General features: G+C 50.7%; 1 protein-coding gene across 1 annotated transcript in view; it reads right to left on the bottom strand.

Annotated features, from left to right (window-relative positions):
• The window catches only part of BCO1 (beta-carotene oxygenase 1), a 95,424-nt gene that overhangs the window by 4,625 nt on the left and 72,165 nt on the right, over positions 1-18,634 (bottom strand). Inside the window, 6 exon segments of the mRNA XM_040443207.1 lie at positions 1,423-1,570; positions 2,759-2,786; positions 4,551-4,599; positions 12,220-12,477; positions 15,223-15,440; positions 17,775-17,922. Of these exon segments, the coding sequence (XP_040299141.1) occupies positions 1,423-1,570; positions 2,759-2,786; positions 4,551-4,599; positions 12,220-12,477; positions 15,223-15,440; positions 17,775-17,922 (849 nt within the window).

The raw sequence follows: 18,634 nt of genomic DNA, 5'->3' as shown, positions 1-18,634 counted from the left end.
ACACACACACACACACACACACACACACACACACACACACACACACACATACACACACACACATACACACATACATACAATGGAGTATTACTCAGCAATCAAAAAGAATGAAATTTTGCCATTTGCAACTATGTGGATGGAACTAGAGGGTATTATGCTAAGTGAAATTAGTCAGAGAAAGACAAATATCATATGACTTCACTCATATGGGGACTTTAAGACACAGAACAGATGAACACAAGGGAAGGGAAGCAAAAATAATATAAAAACAGGGAGAGACAAAACATGAGAGACTCTTAAATATGGAGAACAAACAGAGGGTTCCTGGAGGGATTGTGACAGGGGGGATGGGCTAAATGGGTAAGGGGCATTAGGGAATCTACTCCTGAAATCATTGTTGCACTATATGCTAATCTGGATGTAAATTTTTAAAAAATAGTAAAAACTTTTACTTAAAAAATAAATAAAATAAAATAAAATTTAAAAAAATAATAAATAAAATAAAATAAAATATGAAAAAAAAACCCAACACTGAAGTTTGAGGGGCGCCTGGGTGGCTTAGTCAGTTAAGCCTCCAACTTCAGCTCAGGTCATGATCTCACAGTTTGTGAGTTTGAGCCCCGTGTTGGGCTCTGTGCTGACAGCTCAGAGCCTGGAGCCTGCTTCAGATTGTGTGTCTCCCTCTCTGTCTCCCCCTGCTCATTCCCTGTCTCTCTCTGTCTCTCAAAAACTGAATAAACGTTAAAAAAAAAAAAAAAGTGCAAGTCCCTGGACTTCTCTTAATCCGTAACAGACCTGTTTCCCCTCAGGGTGTGGGACAAGTGGGGAGTGGCTAGGGGTGTGTGTGTGTGAACCTTAATTGTTTGCTCTGTACATTTTTGCACTGTTTGCATTTTTTAAAAAAGGTACTCCATTTTATTATTAAAAAATGAAGATGTTAAAGACAAGTGACGCGTGTATAACACTGAGTATAGTCCCTGGGATACAGTAATTGTTCAACAAATTGTAGTTTAAAAAACAAAATAAATGCTCCGAGTTTCAGCCCTCTGCTCTAGAGGGTGAGTTCCTTGAAGGCAGAGGCTGGGATCCCCCTGTTCACTTCCTTATCCTCAGTGCCTGCACAGTGTAGCACATGGTTGGTGCTCAATAAACATGCTAAATAAAGAAATCAATGGATGAACCATAGCCGTGACCTCCTTCCTGAGCTTCAGCCCCTCAGGTATGGCTCCCTCCCTTGGCTGGCCTATCATTGCTTTCCCTGTATTTTGTCCCACTGACCTCACTCTCTGATCTGCCCTCTGTCCCCAAAAAGACCTCCCTTTTCTGATCAAGGTCACCCAGTCTGAGATCCTTGAGTTCAGCTTTGCAGGTGGACACGATCATTGTCGGGAGCACCAGCCCAAATCACACGGGGATTGGTACCTTGGTTGGGATGGGACTCCAGTGAACTTCGGCTGCAAAGACATAGTGGTAGGGCTTCTCGTTGTGAGCATAATTGATCCGAGGCAGCTCTAAGACTGGAGAGAAGGACACAGCTGATGAAGTCCCCATCACCGCGGGCTGGGAACATCTACCCTTCATGCCAGGCTGGGCATCCTTTCCACAAAAATGGCTCCCTATCCAGGATCCCTGAACTTGCTTCAGGCCCTGGATTAGATCAAGGTTGGTAGCAGAGCAGGGGGAGGGAACCTCTGATAATTACTCTGGCTCTATTAGAAGGTTCCGGAGCAAGGTAAGACAGACCTAGTTTTTTAAGTGTATAAGCATCTTTAATTATCCAAGATAGAAATCAGAGAGAATTGCATGATTAAAATCAGAGGCCACTGCAATTTTTTTTAAAGCTCTTCAAAAAAAAAAAAAAAATACTCATGTGTGCGTGCACATGTGTGGGGGTGTAGACCAAAAAAAAAGAAAAACCCTGAAACCATGGAAAGGAGTCTCAATGGGGAATAGTTAAACAAATCTGGTGAATTCACATAATAACATACATAAAACTAATGTTTACAAAGAATTTTACTAATACGGGAAAGTGTCCATATCATAAGATAAAGTGTAAAAGGCTGGTTATAGAATTATCTCCACTATGTTACAAAAGAAGAGAAAAGGTTCAGAAGCACTGCTGGGGTTAGAACTTCCTTGTAGTTTATGTTTTATAGTGTATACCTATGGGTTTCATGTTTCATGAAATTTTTGTTGTACCTATTACTTTTGTAATCAAAAAGACCTGAAAATTTTGTCGACGTACATGCATACATACATGTCTGGTGTGTCAGGTTGAATCTCTAAGTTTAATGTTTATTTATGAGAGGAAGAGACAGACAGACAGAGTGTAAGCAGGGGAGGGGCAGAGAGAAGGAGACACAGAATCCAAAGCAGGCTCCATGCTCTGAGCTGTCAGCATAGAGCCCGATGCAGGGCTCGAACCCACGAACCATGAGATCATGACCTGAGCTGAAGTCACTTAACCGACTGACCCACCAGGAGCCCTTGAATCTCTAAGTTTAAGTGCTGGGATGAAAGTCCCCTTTGTATGAAGTATTCCAGGCAGCTGGAGCCAACTGCTGGTGAAAATATAATGTCTGGGAAAAGAGGAAGCAGGCGGGGAGCATCAGTTATCAGGCTCTCGTGCCCCTGCATGGCCGGGAGAGGTGGGAAGATGTCCAGTCCCACAGGCAAGTAGTCGGGAGAGTTCCAAGAGATGTCCTGGTGAATGTGAAGAGGGACCACCCACATACAGAAATCAGAAAAAGATGCCCACAGTTGGCCCCAGACTTCCCATGGTGCTCCTGGGCCTCAAACCTGGTCTAGGATCGCACCCCGCCCCCCCCCAATCTCCACCCTGTAAATGACTTGGTTATGTAAAATATGATTCATCCCTGCGAATTCCATGAGGCTAATGAAGCCACGCTCTTGAAGAATCTTCAGGATGTAGGGAAGTTCTCAGGCTATATCCATTAAACGGAAGAAGCCATTTCTAAATATCCTGGATGGTATGGTGTGCATTTTGTAAAACTATAGATCCAGGGGGTAAGGGCTTTGGAGTCTGAGAGACCTGGGTTCAGATCCTGACTCTGCTGCCTATCTGTGGGCAGGTTACTGAATTATCCTCACCTTTGCCATCCTCAGCTCTAAAACAAGAATAACACGTGCCAACACCTGCCTCCCAGGATTGTTCTGGTAACTTCTACTTTGTGCTGGACTCTCACTAGCGGCCGGGTTCTCGGTGAAGCGCTTCACGGACGCGAACTCATGTAACGTCAAGGACAACAGGATGAGACTGTCGGGGTGAGATGAGGCGATGTCTGGGGAGCCCTAGAAGAGGGCTGGCATATGCCAAGGAACCCACACCCGACAGAAAGACAATGGGGATTTCCAAAGGGTTGCCATGGACGGAGGGATTACGAGGGAGCTGTCTATTGCCATGCTTCTCAGCATTGCCCAAGTTTGCCACAATAAGCGAGAATTCTCTTCTCAGATGCAAAAGCCCCAGAACGTTTTAAGCCTCCGTCTGCCCGTGCCATGTGGCGGGTGAGCAGAGATGGGGGTTAATGCCTTAAGAATTGGGACCAAGATCTATACATTCACTTCTAAAGATGACTCCCACCGGTGGGGGCCCCACAAAGAGCCTGTTCAAGCATCCACAAGATGCCGTTTACAGCAGGGGTTCTTATGGGCAAAGCTGGGGTCATCCTAACAAAGTCCCCAGGATGGTGTCCCTCCAGATGCCTGAACCCGGTAGGGGGCAGCTGACGTGGAGAGCAAGGCAGAACCGCGCCCTGCCACCCTCTAGCACCCTCGTTCCTTGCCCGTGTTGAGCACAGACCTCCCCCTCTAAGTCACGCTTTTGTCACGTGCTGGTGATACACTGAGCACAGGAACACGGTCCCTGCCTCATAGGCTCCTAGGGCAGCGGTTCTCAGTCAGGGTGATGGTGCCCCCAGGGACGTTGGCGATGTCTGGACATGTTTTTGGTCGCGCCAATTCAGGGTGCAGGTGCTACAGGCATCTGGTGGGTCAAGGCCAGGGATGCTGCTCTACATCCTAGCGCCCAGGATGGCCCCCGTCACAGAGAATGACCCAGCCCCCATTGTCAGGGGTGCCCAGGTTGAGAAGACCTGCCCTTACGGGTACGACTTTTATGGGAGGGGTTTACACGCTGTGTCGAGCCCAGCCTCTCTGAGCCATTTTCTCCTCCGTAAAATGGGGCTGATGGCCCCTGTCCCGCAGGGTATTTTCAAGGGGTAAAGTAGAAATGCAAACAAGCTGTCCCTCTTCAGTAAGTCAGCCTTTGACAAATTGGAGCATTTACAGAGGCCGGCTGTGAAATCATCCAATGAGCACCCCCACCCCCAGTGCCCTCCTGGGAGGCGTTTGAAGATACGCGAAAGAGAACTGTCCCCAGATGCTTTCTACCGGGGCACCCCAAGAGCCTTTCCGTTTGCCCCGTGTCCATGCACAGCTCTTCTGCATCAGAAGGAGGTACTGAGAGGCCTCGGGGGATTCCTGAGGTCCTGCTCCTTCCCTGAGCATCCGGAAGGGAGGCAATTTACTTGCCGTTGTGGATGCCGGTTTGACTACATTTGATCCCACTTCTGCATTCTGAAAGAATCAGTTTTCAAGAAAAAAATCGACCACTTGTTACCCAGAGCAAACAAGTGCTATACCGTGTATGTTTAACAAAGTGGTTTAGGGGAGCCTGCTTGGGATTTTCTCTCATCCTCTCTCCTTCTCTCTCTCAAAGTAAATAAATAAACTCATAGCATTTAAAAAAAAAAAAAGTGCTTTAGAGGATGTCATCTTTCAAAAAAATTTTTTTAACGTTTTTAATTATTTTTGAGAGCGTGAGAGAGCACGCAAGCTGGGGAGGGGCAGAGAGAGGGGGAGACACAGAATCCGAAGCAGGCTCCAGGCTCCGAGCTGTCAGCACAGAGCCCGACGCGGGGCTCAAACTTGTGAACCACGAGATCATGACCTGGGCTGAAGTTGCTCAACCAACCGAGCTAGCCAGGTGCCCCTAGAGGATGTCATCTTCTTCTGGCCTCATGTAAACCACAGGAAGCAGCTATTATATTATTGGTTTTCTTTTTTTTTTTTTAATGTATATTTTGAAAGAGAGAGAGAGGGAAGGAGGAGAGCAAACACACATGCACAATGGGGAAGAGCAGAGAGAGAGGGAGAGAAAGAATCCCAAGCAGGATCCACAATGTCAGCACAGAGCCCAGCATGGGGCTTGATCTCATGGACCCAGGGGATCGTGACCTGAGCTCACATCAACAGTTTGACGCTTAACTGACTGAGCCACCCAGGCGCCCCTGTATTATCAGTATTATTCTCATTCTCTGAGAGGGTGTAGCTGGTAGGTGGTGGGATGAGGGTCCCTAAACTCCTGGCTCTTTTCTACTACTCTGGGCTACATTATCTTTCACAGGTAAAACTAATGTGCTAGTAGGTTCTCACTTTTTAAATACTAGGTGATTCACCTGTACAAGGCTGCATCAGTCATTAAAAGGATGTTTATAAAGAGTTCATAATAACATGGGAAATGCTCATGAGAGAGTACTGACAACTGCAGCAGAGTAAATTGTATACGCAGCCTGAGCTCAACGAGGTCAAAAAAAAAATGACACTGAAAAGAGCCTGGGGGAAATACACCAAATACTAACAAGACAGCAGGCAGTGGAATTATGGGGACTTCCTTTTTCTACACTTCCCTGTATTTTCAGGACTTTCTCCTATGAAAACCACTGCTGAAATGAAAACAAACAGGCAATCATCATTACTTGGGAGTCAAAGATCGACCAAGCACATTCCTTGGTCTCAACTTACAATCAGACTTTGTTTAGGGTCTTACCCGTCGCGGCTGTAATCCAGGAGAGGGATTGAAAACAATTGATTATTTATTGAGCTTCTACTACTCCCTGTTTCCCTACGTAGGAGCCACGGGGCCTTGAGCAAGTTACTTAGTACCTGGGAAGCCGCTGCCTCATCTTTATAGTGAGGTACAGCAGATGTGTATATGTGTAAAGAGTGTATATAAAGAGTGTATATGTGCCTCTAAGTTATTGTGCAGGTTGAATAAAATAATCCCTGAAAACGGTTTACAGGAGGGTCTGGTTAACAGTCAGTGCTAAATAAATGCTAGTTGCAAGCTGATAACACCATCATTGTTTTATTATTACCATTGTTGTTATTATATTACTCACTATACCACCGGGGGCGAGCGCAGGTCAGATGGTGGAGGAGAAGCAAGACGGAGTCCCTGCCTGCACGGAGTCTACAGGGCGAGAGTTTATTGTTATGGCTGACTTCTCCTCATTTAAACTTTTCTCTACTTCCCAAATTTTCCAAAATGGGATTTTATAATTAAATGAAACCTGTTTGAGTGATAGCAGCTTTTTGCCGGGAAGGGGATGCTAAGGTACTGCATCCTACAGCAGCAGGGCTGCAGGGGCCCTTTGAGATTTGCTTAGTTCAACCCCTCAACTTACAGAAGAGGAAGCAGGCCCGGAGAAGGAAGGTGATTTGTCCAAGGCCACAGAGGGAAGAAGAGTTTGGGCCCTTCACACTGCAAGTCTTTCGCTCCAAAGCAAGAGCACTGCAGGCAGTAGGGCAAAGCAGGTACAAAGGCCCTGAGGCCAGTCCCTTCCCATCCTGCAGGTCTCTGCTCAAAACATCCCCTCCCTTGACCACTCAATCCGCAATGTCACCAAGGCACAGCTCCCAGGAAGGAACTGCTGGATGAACGGAGTGGATGCGTAACTCAGTAAGCTTTTCCTTCCACTGTCAAGGTGCAAAACATGTGCTTCACAGGGTGGCTGCAGGAATTCAAGGAGATGAAATGCGTGAAAAAGTCCCACCCTGCACCCGGCATCCCGGTGCTGTCTTGTAAACTGAAGTTCTGGAATGCCTCCTCCTGCATCGAGCCACAAATTGGCAGAGGCTCTGCCTGGTGCCTTGTCGTCACCCGACAGCAACAGGCCTGTTGTGCATGCCCTGGGCTTGTGTCTCGGGGAGTCGGTCTGCAGAGACTTATAATTCTGGCCTGAAACTGGTCAGACTGGTTGAGGGATAAACTGAATTTTTCACCAACGTGACTCAGCTGCTTTTTGTGGCCGGCGTGCTCAGCTTTGGGAAGAAACAGCTTTCCAGCCCAAATTCAACAAAATCCTACAGGTTTGTTTTGAAATCCCCCAACTCGAGGCAACTCTGTGCGAAGCAGCCATCTCGGTAATTCCCCGAAACACTGGCTTTGGGGGTCAGAAGCCCTGTGTGTGAAATCTGGCTCTCTGGCTTTCTGTGTGAACTTGAGCAGCCTCCCCGCCCCTCAGCCCCCAGGCCTCCCTGAGGCTGTTCCGTAGTTTGTAAAATATGGGGGCGATTCGTAACTTTTTGAATGGGTGGTGAGCACAAGTGAGGTTGCTTTGACCTGCAGCTGAAGACTAGTTACAATTAAACAATGGTGATGAAAACACTTGGGCCAGCGCCAGGCACATTGTAGTTAGTAACCTGGAGCCAGAGAGACACGCATGCAAATCCCAGCTCAAAATCCCACGGATATTTCTGCAATGTTGGGCAAGTTACTTTCTCTCTCATCCGTAGTCATGGGGATAGCAAGCAACTCAGAGGGGCGTCCCACTGATTAGATGAGAGGCTTGCAAAGCATTTAACAGTTCCACAAATTTTCAGGACCAAGAAGTAGAGCGGAGACCCACGTACCCTATGTCTAAATGCGCTGAGCAAACTGTTACATGAAATACCATTTTCTCCCCCTCCTCGATACACAGACCTTCATAACGCAGAAGTGCGCTGTCCGAGAGGGCAACCGCTAACCACATGTGGCTATTTACATTTTACTTAAGAACAATTACACATCCTCTTCCTCAGCTGCACAAGGCACATTTCAATGGCACACGTGTCTCGTGGCTACTGCCTCAGATAGAGAATGTGTCATAGCCGCAGTGGACTCTTGCACAGTGCTGGTCTGGAAGGATGTGTGAATTTGGAATTCTAGGACTCCTTGAGTTCGGAGCCAGAATAGGGTGGCAGACAAGGGCCAGCCTCTGGGCCCGGGTTCTTTGTCCCTGTCCCCCCTTTCTTCCCACTGCACAGAAGCCCCAGCCAGCACGACCGAAGCCAAGAGCCAAATTCTGGCCACCTTGTGGGTCTGAGGCCTGTACACCAGGGGCACGGCCTGCCTTTAGGAAGACAGAGGCAGGTGCTGGAAGCAGTGTTGGGGCTTTTGGGGGACGGAATTCACGGATCCCAGGTAGCTGGTTCGTCGCTGGGGAAGGGGAAGGCACCTGGCTGGGTGGGCATGGCCCCTCGGCCTGAAGAACCCCCCACTCTGTGAAGGAGGGACACTGCCAGAGAAAGTCTGGCTTAGGGCCCCCCAAATGCCCAGGCCAGAGCAGGGGCCCCTCTTGCCAGGGTCTAAAAGCGAAAACGACATCTAACACAGGTCCCGGCAGATAATGAGCTCTCAATAAATGGCAGCTTTTGAGGTGGGGGAGGGGGGGTGTCTTTGTTTTCACATTTAGGATCAAGACAAAAACCCAAACTACTGAGCCAGGAGTGGAAGCCACCCCTCGTAGGTCCACAACGCCGCCTCCCACGGTGGCGGCTTATGCAAGGATAGCTGTCGGAAGGGAAGGCTAGTGCTCACGAACCCCCCCCCCCGGAGGCAGCCCCCCGGAGCCCCGCCGGACGCGCAGGGCGGCCACAGAGCTGTCTGTACGCACCCACGCCCCTCCCAGCCCGGCCCCGCCTGGGACAACCCCTGCACCGCCCTACAAAAACAGGCCACCGTGCCAAGGGGCCCCACCTTCCTCTGACCCCAGCTGGCCCAAACGCAAGAGAATCTGGGGCAGCCGGGACATCCCAGACTTTTAAGTATACTTCACTCTTGCCCATTCTCTGTGGAGAGCACTGGCCACTTGGGAAATGTTCCCAATGTTAAAGACAGACCCGCGTCCTTTCAGAGACCCACTCATTTCTCATCCGCACGTCATGCGTTCATTGAGTAAAAGTGGTTAAAAGCTTAACGAGGACCCTCCAAGGGCCAGGCCCTGTGACGTGCGTGGGACAATCAGCTGACCGGAGGACGGGCTCTGCCTCTCAGAGCTTCACGGGTCCGGTGACTGAACAAGCTCCCTTGCCGGGGACAAGGGTTCAGCAGGAGCTGCAAGTGCCATTGGCACGTACGAGGTCCTCTGAGGGGAGCAATGACCCTGACACCTGTAGGGCCAACAGGAATTTGCCAGACTGAGGTTGGTTCTCCCTGCTTGCAAATTGAAAGCCTCTGTGGGCTGAGACCACGCCCTCGTGCCCCCCCCCCCCCCTTCCAGGTCCTCCACCTCCACCCAGAGGTTCTGCCTTCACTGGTCTACACCAGGGTCCGCCCAGGTGTGGTCTCAGAACCCCCAGGTGAGTCCAACCTGCAGCCAAGTCAGGAGCAGAGGCCTGATCCGAGTAGGACAGGGTTTCAGGCAGGGGGACAGCCATGAGCAATGGCCCCAGACTGAAGGGTGCCCGAGGCAGGTGGTATCTCCTTCGGTCTGTCCTAATAAGCCTTTGGGTAGAACGGAATTGGAGCTGCCAGACCGGGACATGTCTGCCATGGGCATGTGCTCAACTTTCCGATTTCAATACGCAGGCAGGGCAACTTGAAAGTGAAGCATGGAGCCTTTTTAAGGGACAATAAATAGCAATTAAAAAGCGTGGCCAGGGCTCACTGTTCTTTGCTGGTTTCAAAGCAGTAGATGGTTCACACGGTGGCTTTTCAAAATCTACATGCTGAACTTCTTAGCTTGGTTCCAAGGAAGCAAATCATTTTTCAAGCACGATAAAAGGCTATAAAATTCTCGGTGTGTGGGCAGTGGGAGGGAGTGTTTCCTGTCCAGGTTTCATCCCCAGGCTGAGGTCGGTGTGAGGCAGGGCCGGGCCTCGGGATGTGCACCTGTGTGCTCTGTGACACCACCTCCCACCACTGCTTCCCGGAACCAGGACACCAAGACTGGCCCTGCTTGGCCCTGCGGGGCTGCCCAGAGTGGAGACCGCAGAGGCCAGGAGCCCATGTGACGACTTCGTGGAATGTGGCCACTCACTCAACAGCCCTGAACCCGGTGAGGAGAAAGTTCACTCCTTTTTCTCTTCCCGATCTTTCCCACCGGGTCAAGGAGAGTCTGAGTCAGGTGCCATTAGCTCTTTAACACCTAGTACTCTTAGGACTTTCTTCTCAACAAAGAGGTGAAGTCTTGGCAAGCCGCGGTTACCCGACCAGAGAGTAAGACCTCTGCTTTATTGCCACTGCTTCCCCCGGCTTGTCTTCCGATTGCAGTGAGCGATGCTCTCTTTCCAGTGACTAGCAACGGGTTACCTCTCAAGAGGGAGATGGTTAAAACAAAACACGAGTTTTTAAGGGTTAAATTGAGGTGATACAAATGAAAATCGGGACAGAGATAAACCAATGACTGCAGATGGGAAAATGCCGACAAGACAGGAAAGAACCCCGACTCCGGGACCAGAGAAACCTGGGTGCACACGCAGGCTCCACTGACTGATTGGAGCCCGGCAGTGAGGTGGGAGGAGGCTCCCTGGGCCTTCTGTCGGAGTGTCTTCCATTTCCCAGGCCTGCAGAGGGGGACCCGTCTGGGCTTTTTCCAGGTGTTAGGCCTGCTGGGGAGAGCAGGAGAGTTGCACCTTTACCAGCTACGAGTATGCACGGAGAGACAGGCAGGTGCCAATCATGCCTCTGCCACTTGGGGCATGTTCCTGAACCTCTCTGGGCCTCAGTTTCTCCATCTGTAAAATGAGGCTAACATGAGGACCTCTCCCAGAGGTTGTTTTGCTCATTAAGTGAGGCAAGGAAAATAAAACGCTTAGCAAAGTACCCGGCACATACAGTGCATTTAGTAATAGGAGCCACCAAAATCGAGGTGAATTGGATTTGCTTTCATTTAAATTAATTAAGTCGTGAAGTCAGTGAGCTCTGGAGCCAGAAGTCTCTGTAGCCTCTGGGAGCATCACCCTAATTGAAGATAATGTCTGGCCTCGTGGTCATTTTTAATGCAAGACGCGGACGATTCAATAGCAGGGCATTAGGTGAGTGAATAGTGACGAATCCTGGCCTGGGACCGTCACACGAATATTTAAAATGATGTTGCAGAAGAATATTTAATGTCACGGGGAGATGTTGAGATACACGTGTAAGTGAAAACAGTCGCACACAAAACAGTATGCACATAATCCTCCGTGAAAAGGAAGGAAGGGCTGATACACGCTGCCACAGAGACGCACCTCCGAAACACCGTGCGGAGGGAGGGCAGCCAGCCGCAGGGGACCACCTGGCGCCTGGGTCCACGTACATGATGTGTCTCCAACAGGCAGATCCTCAGAGAGAGGAAGGGGATTAGTGGTTACCTAGAGCTGGGGGAGGGGCGTGGGTTAAGGGGTGCAAGGTTCCTTTCCAGGGTCATGAAAATGTTTTAAAATCCATCGTCGTGATGGTCACACAACTCTGTAAAGATACTAAAGGCAACTGAATTGTACACTTTAAATGAGTGAAACGGGTGGATGCTATGTGAAATTCTATCTCCATAAGTCTATTGAGAATTCTGCGATCTCCTCTAAAATTAAGCAATATATAAAATATACGTATATATTTCTAAATTTTAGAGAAGTCATACTACACAGAATTTTTAACTGCTCTATCGAGAGACATATTCATGTGCATGTGTGTTAGATCTGCATATACACAGATACATCGACAGATGTACCAATATGGCTGTCTAGTGAGAGAGAGACTTTGGAGGAATACAAATATATCTACAGGAGGTCTGTGGGTTTGTTTCCTTTTTATCTAATCTATATTTTGTTTTTTTTTTTAACTTATTTTGAGGGCAGAGAGGGAAGGGGGGAGGGAGGGAGACAGTGAGCGCGCACAGGCACAAGTTGGGGAGGGGCAGAGAGAGAGGGAGAGAGAGAGAAACCCAACCAGGCTCCGGACACTTAACCAACTGAGCCACCCAGGTACCCCTCCCTAATCTATATTTTCTAAGGCTTCTGCTATAAATACGTATCATTCTTGGAGAAACAATGAAAAGATGTCTTTAAGAACAGCTCACTTTGGATTTCAATGTCAATCAAGCCGACGCCAAAGTAACTGCCCACTTGGGCTCACGACGCCCCAGGAATGAAATGGGCGCCCGTCCCGCCCATTACCTTGTCCACATCGAGGGGCATGGCGAACCTCCGGAGGGTGGGAATGGAGGTGAGCCTGGAGTTCTCCTCCAAGTCCTGGTTCAGGTTGGCCAAGTAGAAGAGCTGATAAAGGCTGCCGTCCTCGTAGGCGATGACGTCAAACACAAGGCAGCCGTCCTCTTCGTAGGCGTTGACGTGATGAAACACCACCATGGGGTCCGTGTAAAACTTGGTCGGCACGGGCTTCCCAGTCCTTTGGTCGACGATGTGAATGTAAGTCTGAAAGAAGACGCGCATCCAGGGGTCAGCCTTCCCTCTGCTGGCCTGGCGCTGTGGCATCGGGTACAGGACGGGATGCGGCCCTGCCCTCCACTAGCTCGTGACCCTGAAACGTCCCTTGTCCCAGAGCTCCGGCCACGCAGAAGCTGAGGACACGGGAGCTGCCTGCCATTACACGTCTGTGATCACCTCCTTCAGATGGATCGGAGGGAAGCTTTGCCGTGGAGCCTCTGCACCACCAGGAGGACTGCCTGGAGGAGTCCCCGAGGGTGCACTGTCCCCTCCCCACCCCCTTCACTTGACTGGGACTCCAGGTGGGTGGCAACGACCCAGCTCCCTGGCAACAAATGGCCAAGCTGGGGAGAACTGGCCAGTCCTCTAGCCCTCCCCGGGTTCCAGCCACAGCTGGATCCCCTAAAACCACACCAGCCCTTCGGCGGCCCCTCTCCCGACCTCCTGGTTTGCCAGCTTGTCGCAGCAACCTCCTTTATCCTGGGGGCTGCAGCGGGGAGAGACCGTTCTGGTGAAGGAGCCCCACGGGTATCTGCATACACCTCCGGCTGTCATGGGGTGGTATCGCTCTGGGTGGTAATTAGCCATATCTGCAGCCCCACTTGCCTAATCCAAAGTAGGTGTGGGGGTTCTTCCTTGTGGCAGCTTTGGCCCGGCCACCCTCCTTCCGAAAGGCAGGGCGGGACTGCTCCAGGCTGTTCCCTGGTCACCTCCTCCCAGCGTATCCACCTTTCTCTCCTTCCCCAGAATCTAGCTTTGAACATTAAGTGGGAGTGCAGAAGAGGAAGGCTTTGACAGCCTACGGGCGGGGGGTTGGAACGGGCAGGTGACTAGAGGTCATTATTTTAGCTCTTTTCTTCTCCATGACCCCAATTCCTGGGGTCAGGCACAGGAGCTTTTAAGAAAGCTCTCTTCTGAAAACATTTTTTTAATGTTTATTTGTTTTTGAGAGACAGAACGTGAGCAGGGGAGGGACAGAGAGAGAGGGAGACACAGAATCCAGAGCAGGCTCCAGGCTCTGGGCCGTCAGCACAGAGCCTGAGGTGGGGCTCGGAGCCATGAACCACGAGATCATGACTTGAGCCGAAGTCGGATGCTTAACTGACTGAGCCCCCCAGGCACCTCAGAAAGCTCTCTTCTAAATGCATTCTAAAACCCTTCCCGGGGCTTTCTGCCCTGCCTCTGGGGGCTCGGTCTTCCCACTGTGGGATTCTCTGAGGGCCACGGGATCTCCAGGGGCTGAAGAGAAAACCCAACTACCGTTAGCTTCCCTGCTGGCCCCCTTGGCCCACTGTTCATTCCAAAAATAGAGAGAGAGGGTCTGTGACATAGGAGACACTTTTTCAGTAAAAAGAGAATAAAAGCAAGCCCCTGCCTTCATGGAGCTTCTATTCCAGTGGGGGGAAAGGCCAGCAGTCAATGGTCAAGTAACGTGCCAAGGACAATGAGCACCACTGAGAAAAATGAAGCCGGGTAGGGGACAGAGAAAGCCTGGAGTGGGGTCTGTTACAGATTGGTTCATCATGGAAGGCCTCAGGAATCTGGACCGTGAGGAAGGAAGGGATCTGGGGAAGGATATTCCAGGTGGAAGGGACAGGAAATGCAAAGGCCCTGAGGCAGGAATGTGTTAGGCTGGTTTGAGATACAGGAGGACCAAGAGGGAGGCTGGGTGAGCAGGAAGCCAGTGGTTGGGATGTAGACATGTGAGGATTTGCAGGCTGGTCAGTGAAGTCTTGGATCTTATTCTGAGGAAGGTGGGAAATCATTAGAAGGCTCTGAGCAGAGGAGGGACCTCACTCTCCTCGTGGAAAAGGACAGGTTTTAAAGAGGTGGCCAGCCGCAAACAGGATGCATAGTTGCATATGTACATAAAGACGTCCATAATGGACAGAAAGGGGAGAGGGATGTCAGGGCATTGTAGTGGTTCCCTCTGGAGAGGGCACTGGCCGTGGTGGGGGGAGAAGGGACTTGATACGTTGCTTTCTATACTTGGGTATTGTTTGAATAGAGAACACTAAGAATTACTGGATATTTATTACAAGTAAAAGTTGACTTATTTCAACAGGAAGTAAGTACACACACATATCCTTGCATAGATATATTCATACGCATACAAATGTACACACATATGCAGACATCCATATATACAGGCCTGCATATACACAAGTGCAGACACACACGTGTGCACACATCCATGCTTTGAGCACGCAGGTGTGCCTGAATGGAAGCTGTTTCTGTTTACCACTGGTGGAATGCTCTATCATTACGATGTCTAAATCATCTCTGGCTCTGCTTCCCTGACATTGTATAGTGGCTGCAGGATGCTGAAAGGGCCTCGTCCATGGACAGTGGAAGCTGCAAGGAGCCCGGACATGGGTCAGGACTGAGGAGTGGCCCTCGGCTGAGGGGGCCGCCTGGCTGATGAGAGCCGGCTTGCCCAAGGCCACACACTCACCCAGGGACAGTCCACTCTACTGACTCAGTGAGTTGGGACTTGGCTCTCTTGCCCTAACTCATGACCACTCTGCAGGACCATCCAGCTTCAGAACTCTCTGGAAGTGTGGCCGATGCTTCCGGGGAGACTGCCCGGTAGCTCACTTCCTCCCTCCCTTGGAAACCTCCTGCATGCTAACCTCCATCTCAGCCTGCTTCCCGGGATACCCCACTCTGGCCATCCTGATGTTGCGGGCTCGGCCGACCCAGTGGGGGCTGGGGGTCTTGTCCGGGCCTTACCTGGTCCTCCCTGTGGAAAGCCAGGCAGGAAGCCCAGTTCACTCCCCGGATGTACGCAGTTGACATCTTGAGGACGTCCAGCTTGAAAGGCTACTCGAGGAAAACGTAGTTCTCGGTGACTCCAAAGCTGTGGTAATAGCTCGGGGAGAGGAGCGAGCGGGAGGTGATGGAACCGAACACCTCTGTGTGCTTCAACGGGTTCTTCCCCTTCGTGTCCTCTAGAGAAAGGTAAGCCTGAGGAGCAGTGCGGGGCCTAGCTGCCCCCAGACAACGCCACGATCACCTGCAGCTGAGCCTTTCAAAGTGACCTGGTCACTAAGAAGAGCCTTTGCGTAAGAGCCGACAAGTAAACCGATGAAGGGGTTGGGGGCTGGTCGGGGGTTAGGGCTTCTCACCAAGGCCTACCCGCCTCTCCTGCTCTGTGAGACCCAGTGCTACAATCTGCAAACACTGAGCCACAGAGCTAGGCTTCTGGGCCAGGGCCCGCAGCGCAGCCTGGGGACTAAGCCCAGCCTCCAGCTGCTTCTAGCATCAAGGTTTCTTTGGAACACAGCCACACTCCCTTCTTTCACAGGGTCTGAGGCTGCTCTTGCTTTGGAACTGCAACGGCGTTGTTCAGTAGTTGTGACAGAGACCACAGGGCTGCACAGCGTCAGGTATTTACTCTTGGACCCTCTACAGAAAAAGCTTGTCAGCCCCTAGCCTGGAACAATGCCTCTCGTGCACACGGATTATCTGGGATTGTGAGAAAGTGTAGAGTTTGACCCAGTAGATGGGGCTGGGGCCTGAGGGTCTGTATTTCTATTAAGCGCCTGAGGGATAGGGCAGCTTCCCAGGCTTCAACTTTGCTTTTTGCTGGGGACCATCATCTGATACATATTTCGTAGGGTTTCCATGAACTTCTTTCGGCACTGCCCATTCCCAAACACCTGGGAGACTAAGTACCCGTTGTGACGTGGGGCTGCTGTATACCTTGTGATGATCCAAGCAGGCTGTAGGGTTCCCATTTTACAGACGGGAAACTGAGGTGCGATGGAATGGGCCCGTCATTATGGCCAAAGGCACAAGGTTAAGCCAAGAAGACCCGGCCCCCCGCTGAGCCTGGCTGCCTCCTCTGTTATTAGCGAGAACAACACTCCCAGAGTGAAGAGAGAGAACAGAATGCAATAATGGGGCAGCCCAGGCTCGAGCGAGCTCTTATTCTCCTGCAAGGGTGAGTCACCATGGGCCAAAAGGTCTCCCCACCCAGGCCTGGGGCTCATTTATAATGAGTTACCTGCAAGCGTCCCCACCTTTCTTGTGGCCACCTGTGCACACCATAAACAGCTGGCTGGTGGGAGGGGTGCTGTGGGGTTGTGGGGTGGTTCTTTTCTTCACAAAACAAACGGAGCACAAAGCAGACCAAAATGAAAAGTACCCTGGCCTGGGAGGCAGGAGGCGGGCGCGAATCCCAGGGAAGCCGCCGGCACGGAGCAGGCAATCAGAGAGGAGCTGCTGGCAAGACGTGGGGGCTCCTGTCAGCTGTGTGGTGGTGGGCATGTCACCCGATCCCCTGGGCCTCATCGTCCTCCTTTGAAATAGAAGGTGTTAAACTCAAATGCCTAGACCTCCCCTAGGTCTGACGTTCTAGGATTCTGACTAGGCTCTATATTCCTCTATTGGCTTAATTCATGGGAGTTCCATTTAACAAGAATACACTCATTGTGCCCTCTGACCTTAGGGGCTCCCATCTGCCTGGAGCCTGGTAATTAGCTCAGGAGGTGCTATAGGACTATGACGGAGGGCACCAGCAGGGGTCACACATGGAAGCCACTTGCCCTAAACTTGTAAGTTCTGCCCTGTCTCCTGAGTCCTGCGCAGCCACCCTCGGGGGGGCCTGGTTTCCTGGGTGTGGTTCCCAGGAGGGTCCTGGACAAAGAAGGGCCAGGAGCCTCCTCCCTCGGGAACATGCAATCACAATGGGCCTGGGCTTTGCTCCACATTCCTGGCCTTAAATGGAGAAGGTTCAGAAGGCCCAGAGAATGGGGTGGGGGTCTGAAAGGCTGACAGTCTGAAGCAGGGCTGAGCCCCCACAACAACACTGGGAGCCTGGCTTCAGGGGCTGGGATGAGAGTGGGCAGCACAGCTTTGGCATACAAAGTTTTGTGAGAAAACTAAAAGATATCAATGGAAGGAAGGAAGGATGGATGGAAGGATGTTTGATGGGTGCGTGGATGGACAGACGGACAGTTGGATGATGACTGATAGGTGGATGGATGGATGGATGGATGGATGGATGGATAGGGAAATGGTGGGTGAATAATGGGTAAATTAATGAATCAATAAACTGGAGCCTAAAGAAAAACAGGTTAGAATAGTAAAGGAACTTACTTCTTCCAAAAGGAAGTCCAGCCACACCTCTTTTCTCCTTTAGGAAAAAAGACTCAAGGTCATCTGAATCACCCATGTAGGAAAGTGTCAGATTGAGTCTCAGGTCATCAACAAAAATCAGAACTCTTTGGAAGGAGCCACCCTTGACATCTGTGTTTCATCATATCCCCAGAATGACCTACCTGGTACTGTGGCAGGGATCTTAAAGATCACATATTTTGTCTTCCCCTTGTCCATGATGGATGTGCCCACATTAAGAACATTTCCAGCCGCATCATAATGAGGATGCAATGTTGCCAGATTTACTGCCACGTAATTGCGATAATCCACCTGCAAAATGACAAGCACCTGGTTTTAAACAGGAGGTGGGGAGGGTGAGATGATGAAAAGCTGGCCGCTTCTAGATTCGGAGTGATGATGGCTACGTTTGCATACCTCCTGGTCTGAAGGTAAGGCGACTTCACCTTTCAAGAGGATGTTTACTCTTGAAACCTGATATGACCTCAGGGGGAGCCTCCTACAGCAGGGAGGCTGCAGGGGAGCTGGTGAGCCGTATGCTCTTCCCTGCCCCCTAGCCCTGCCCCCTGGGTGTCCTCAGCATGGAGGCAGATTGCCTGGCCGCAGAGCGATGACCTAGGCAGAGAGGCAGCCTTAGCGCTAATCTTAGCCGCTGCTCTGTGTCTTTCTGGTTACGTCATTTAAATTCTCCCCTTTTGCATGCCACAGAGGCATACATCTCCAGACCTCTCTCCTAGGATTATTCTGGGAACAGAGAGTTATAAAAACACTTGGTCGAAGTGAAACTCAACTAACGAGCTCCATGACGACCCCCCACTCCCAACAGGGCACAGCCGTACAATAATGTGTGGCCGGGAAAACTGTCCTCTTTTCCTCTCCAAGAATAGCACAACCTCCGGCCAGAAGTCAACCAATACTTCATGCTCTCTTAGTATTTCCTCTCTGAGGCTTTGTGGAGAGCATACATTGGTTGGACCTATGCTGCCTGGCTTCAAAGGTGCTGGCCATAACTTCGCAGCTAAGA

This window comes from Herpailurus yagouaroundi, unplaced genomic scaffold, assembly GCF_014898765.1.
Source record: "Herpailurus yagouaroundi ecotype Mexico unplaced genomic scaffold, PumYag 190, whole genome shotgun sequence".
Taxonomy (NCBI): domain Eukaryota; kingdom Metazoa; phylum Chordata; class Mammalia; order Carnivora; family Felidae; genus Herpailurus; species Herpailurus yagouaroundi.
This window is presented reverse-complemented; position numbering and strand designations above follow the sequence as displayed.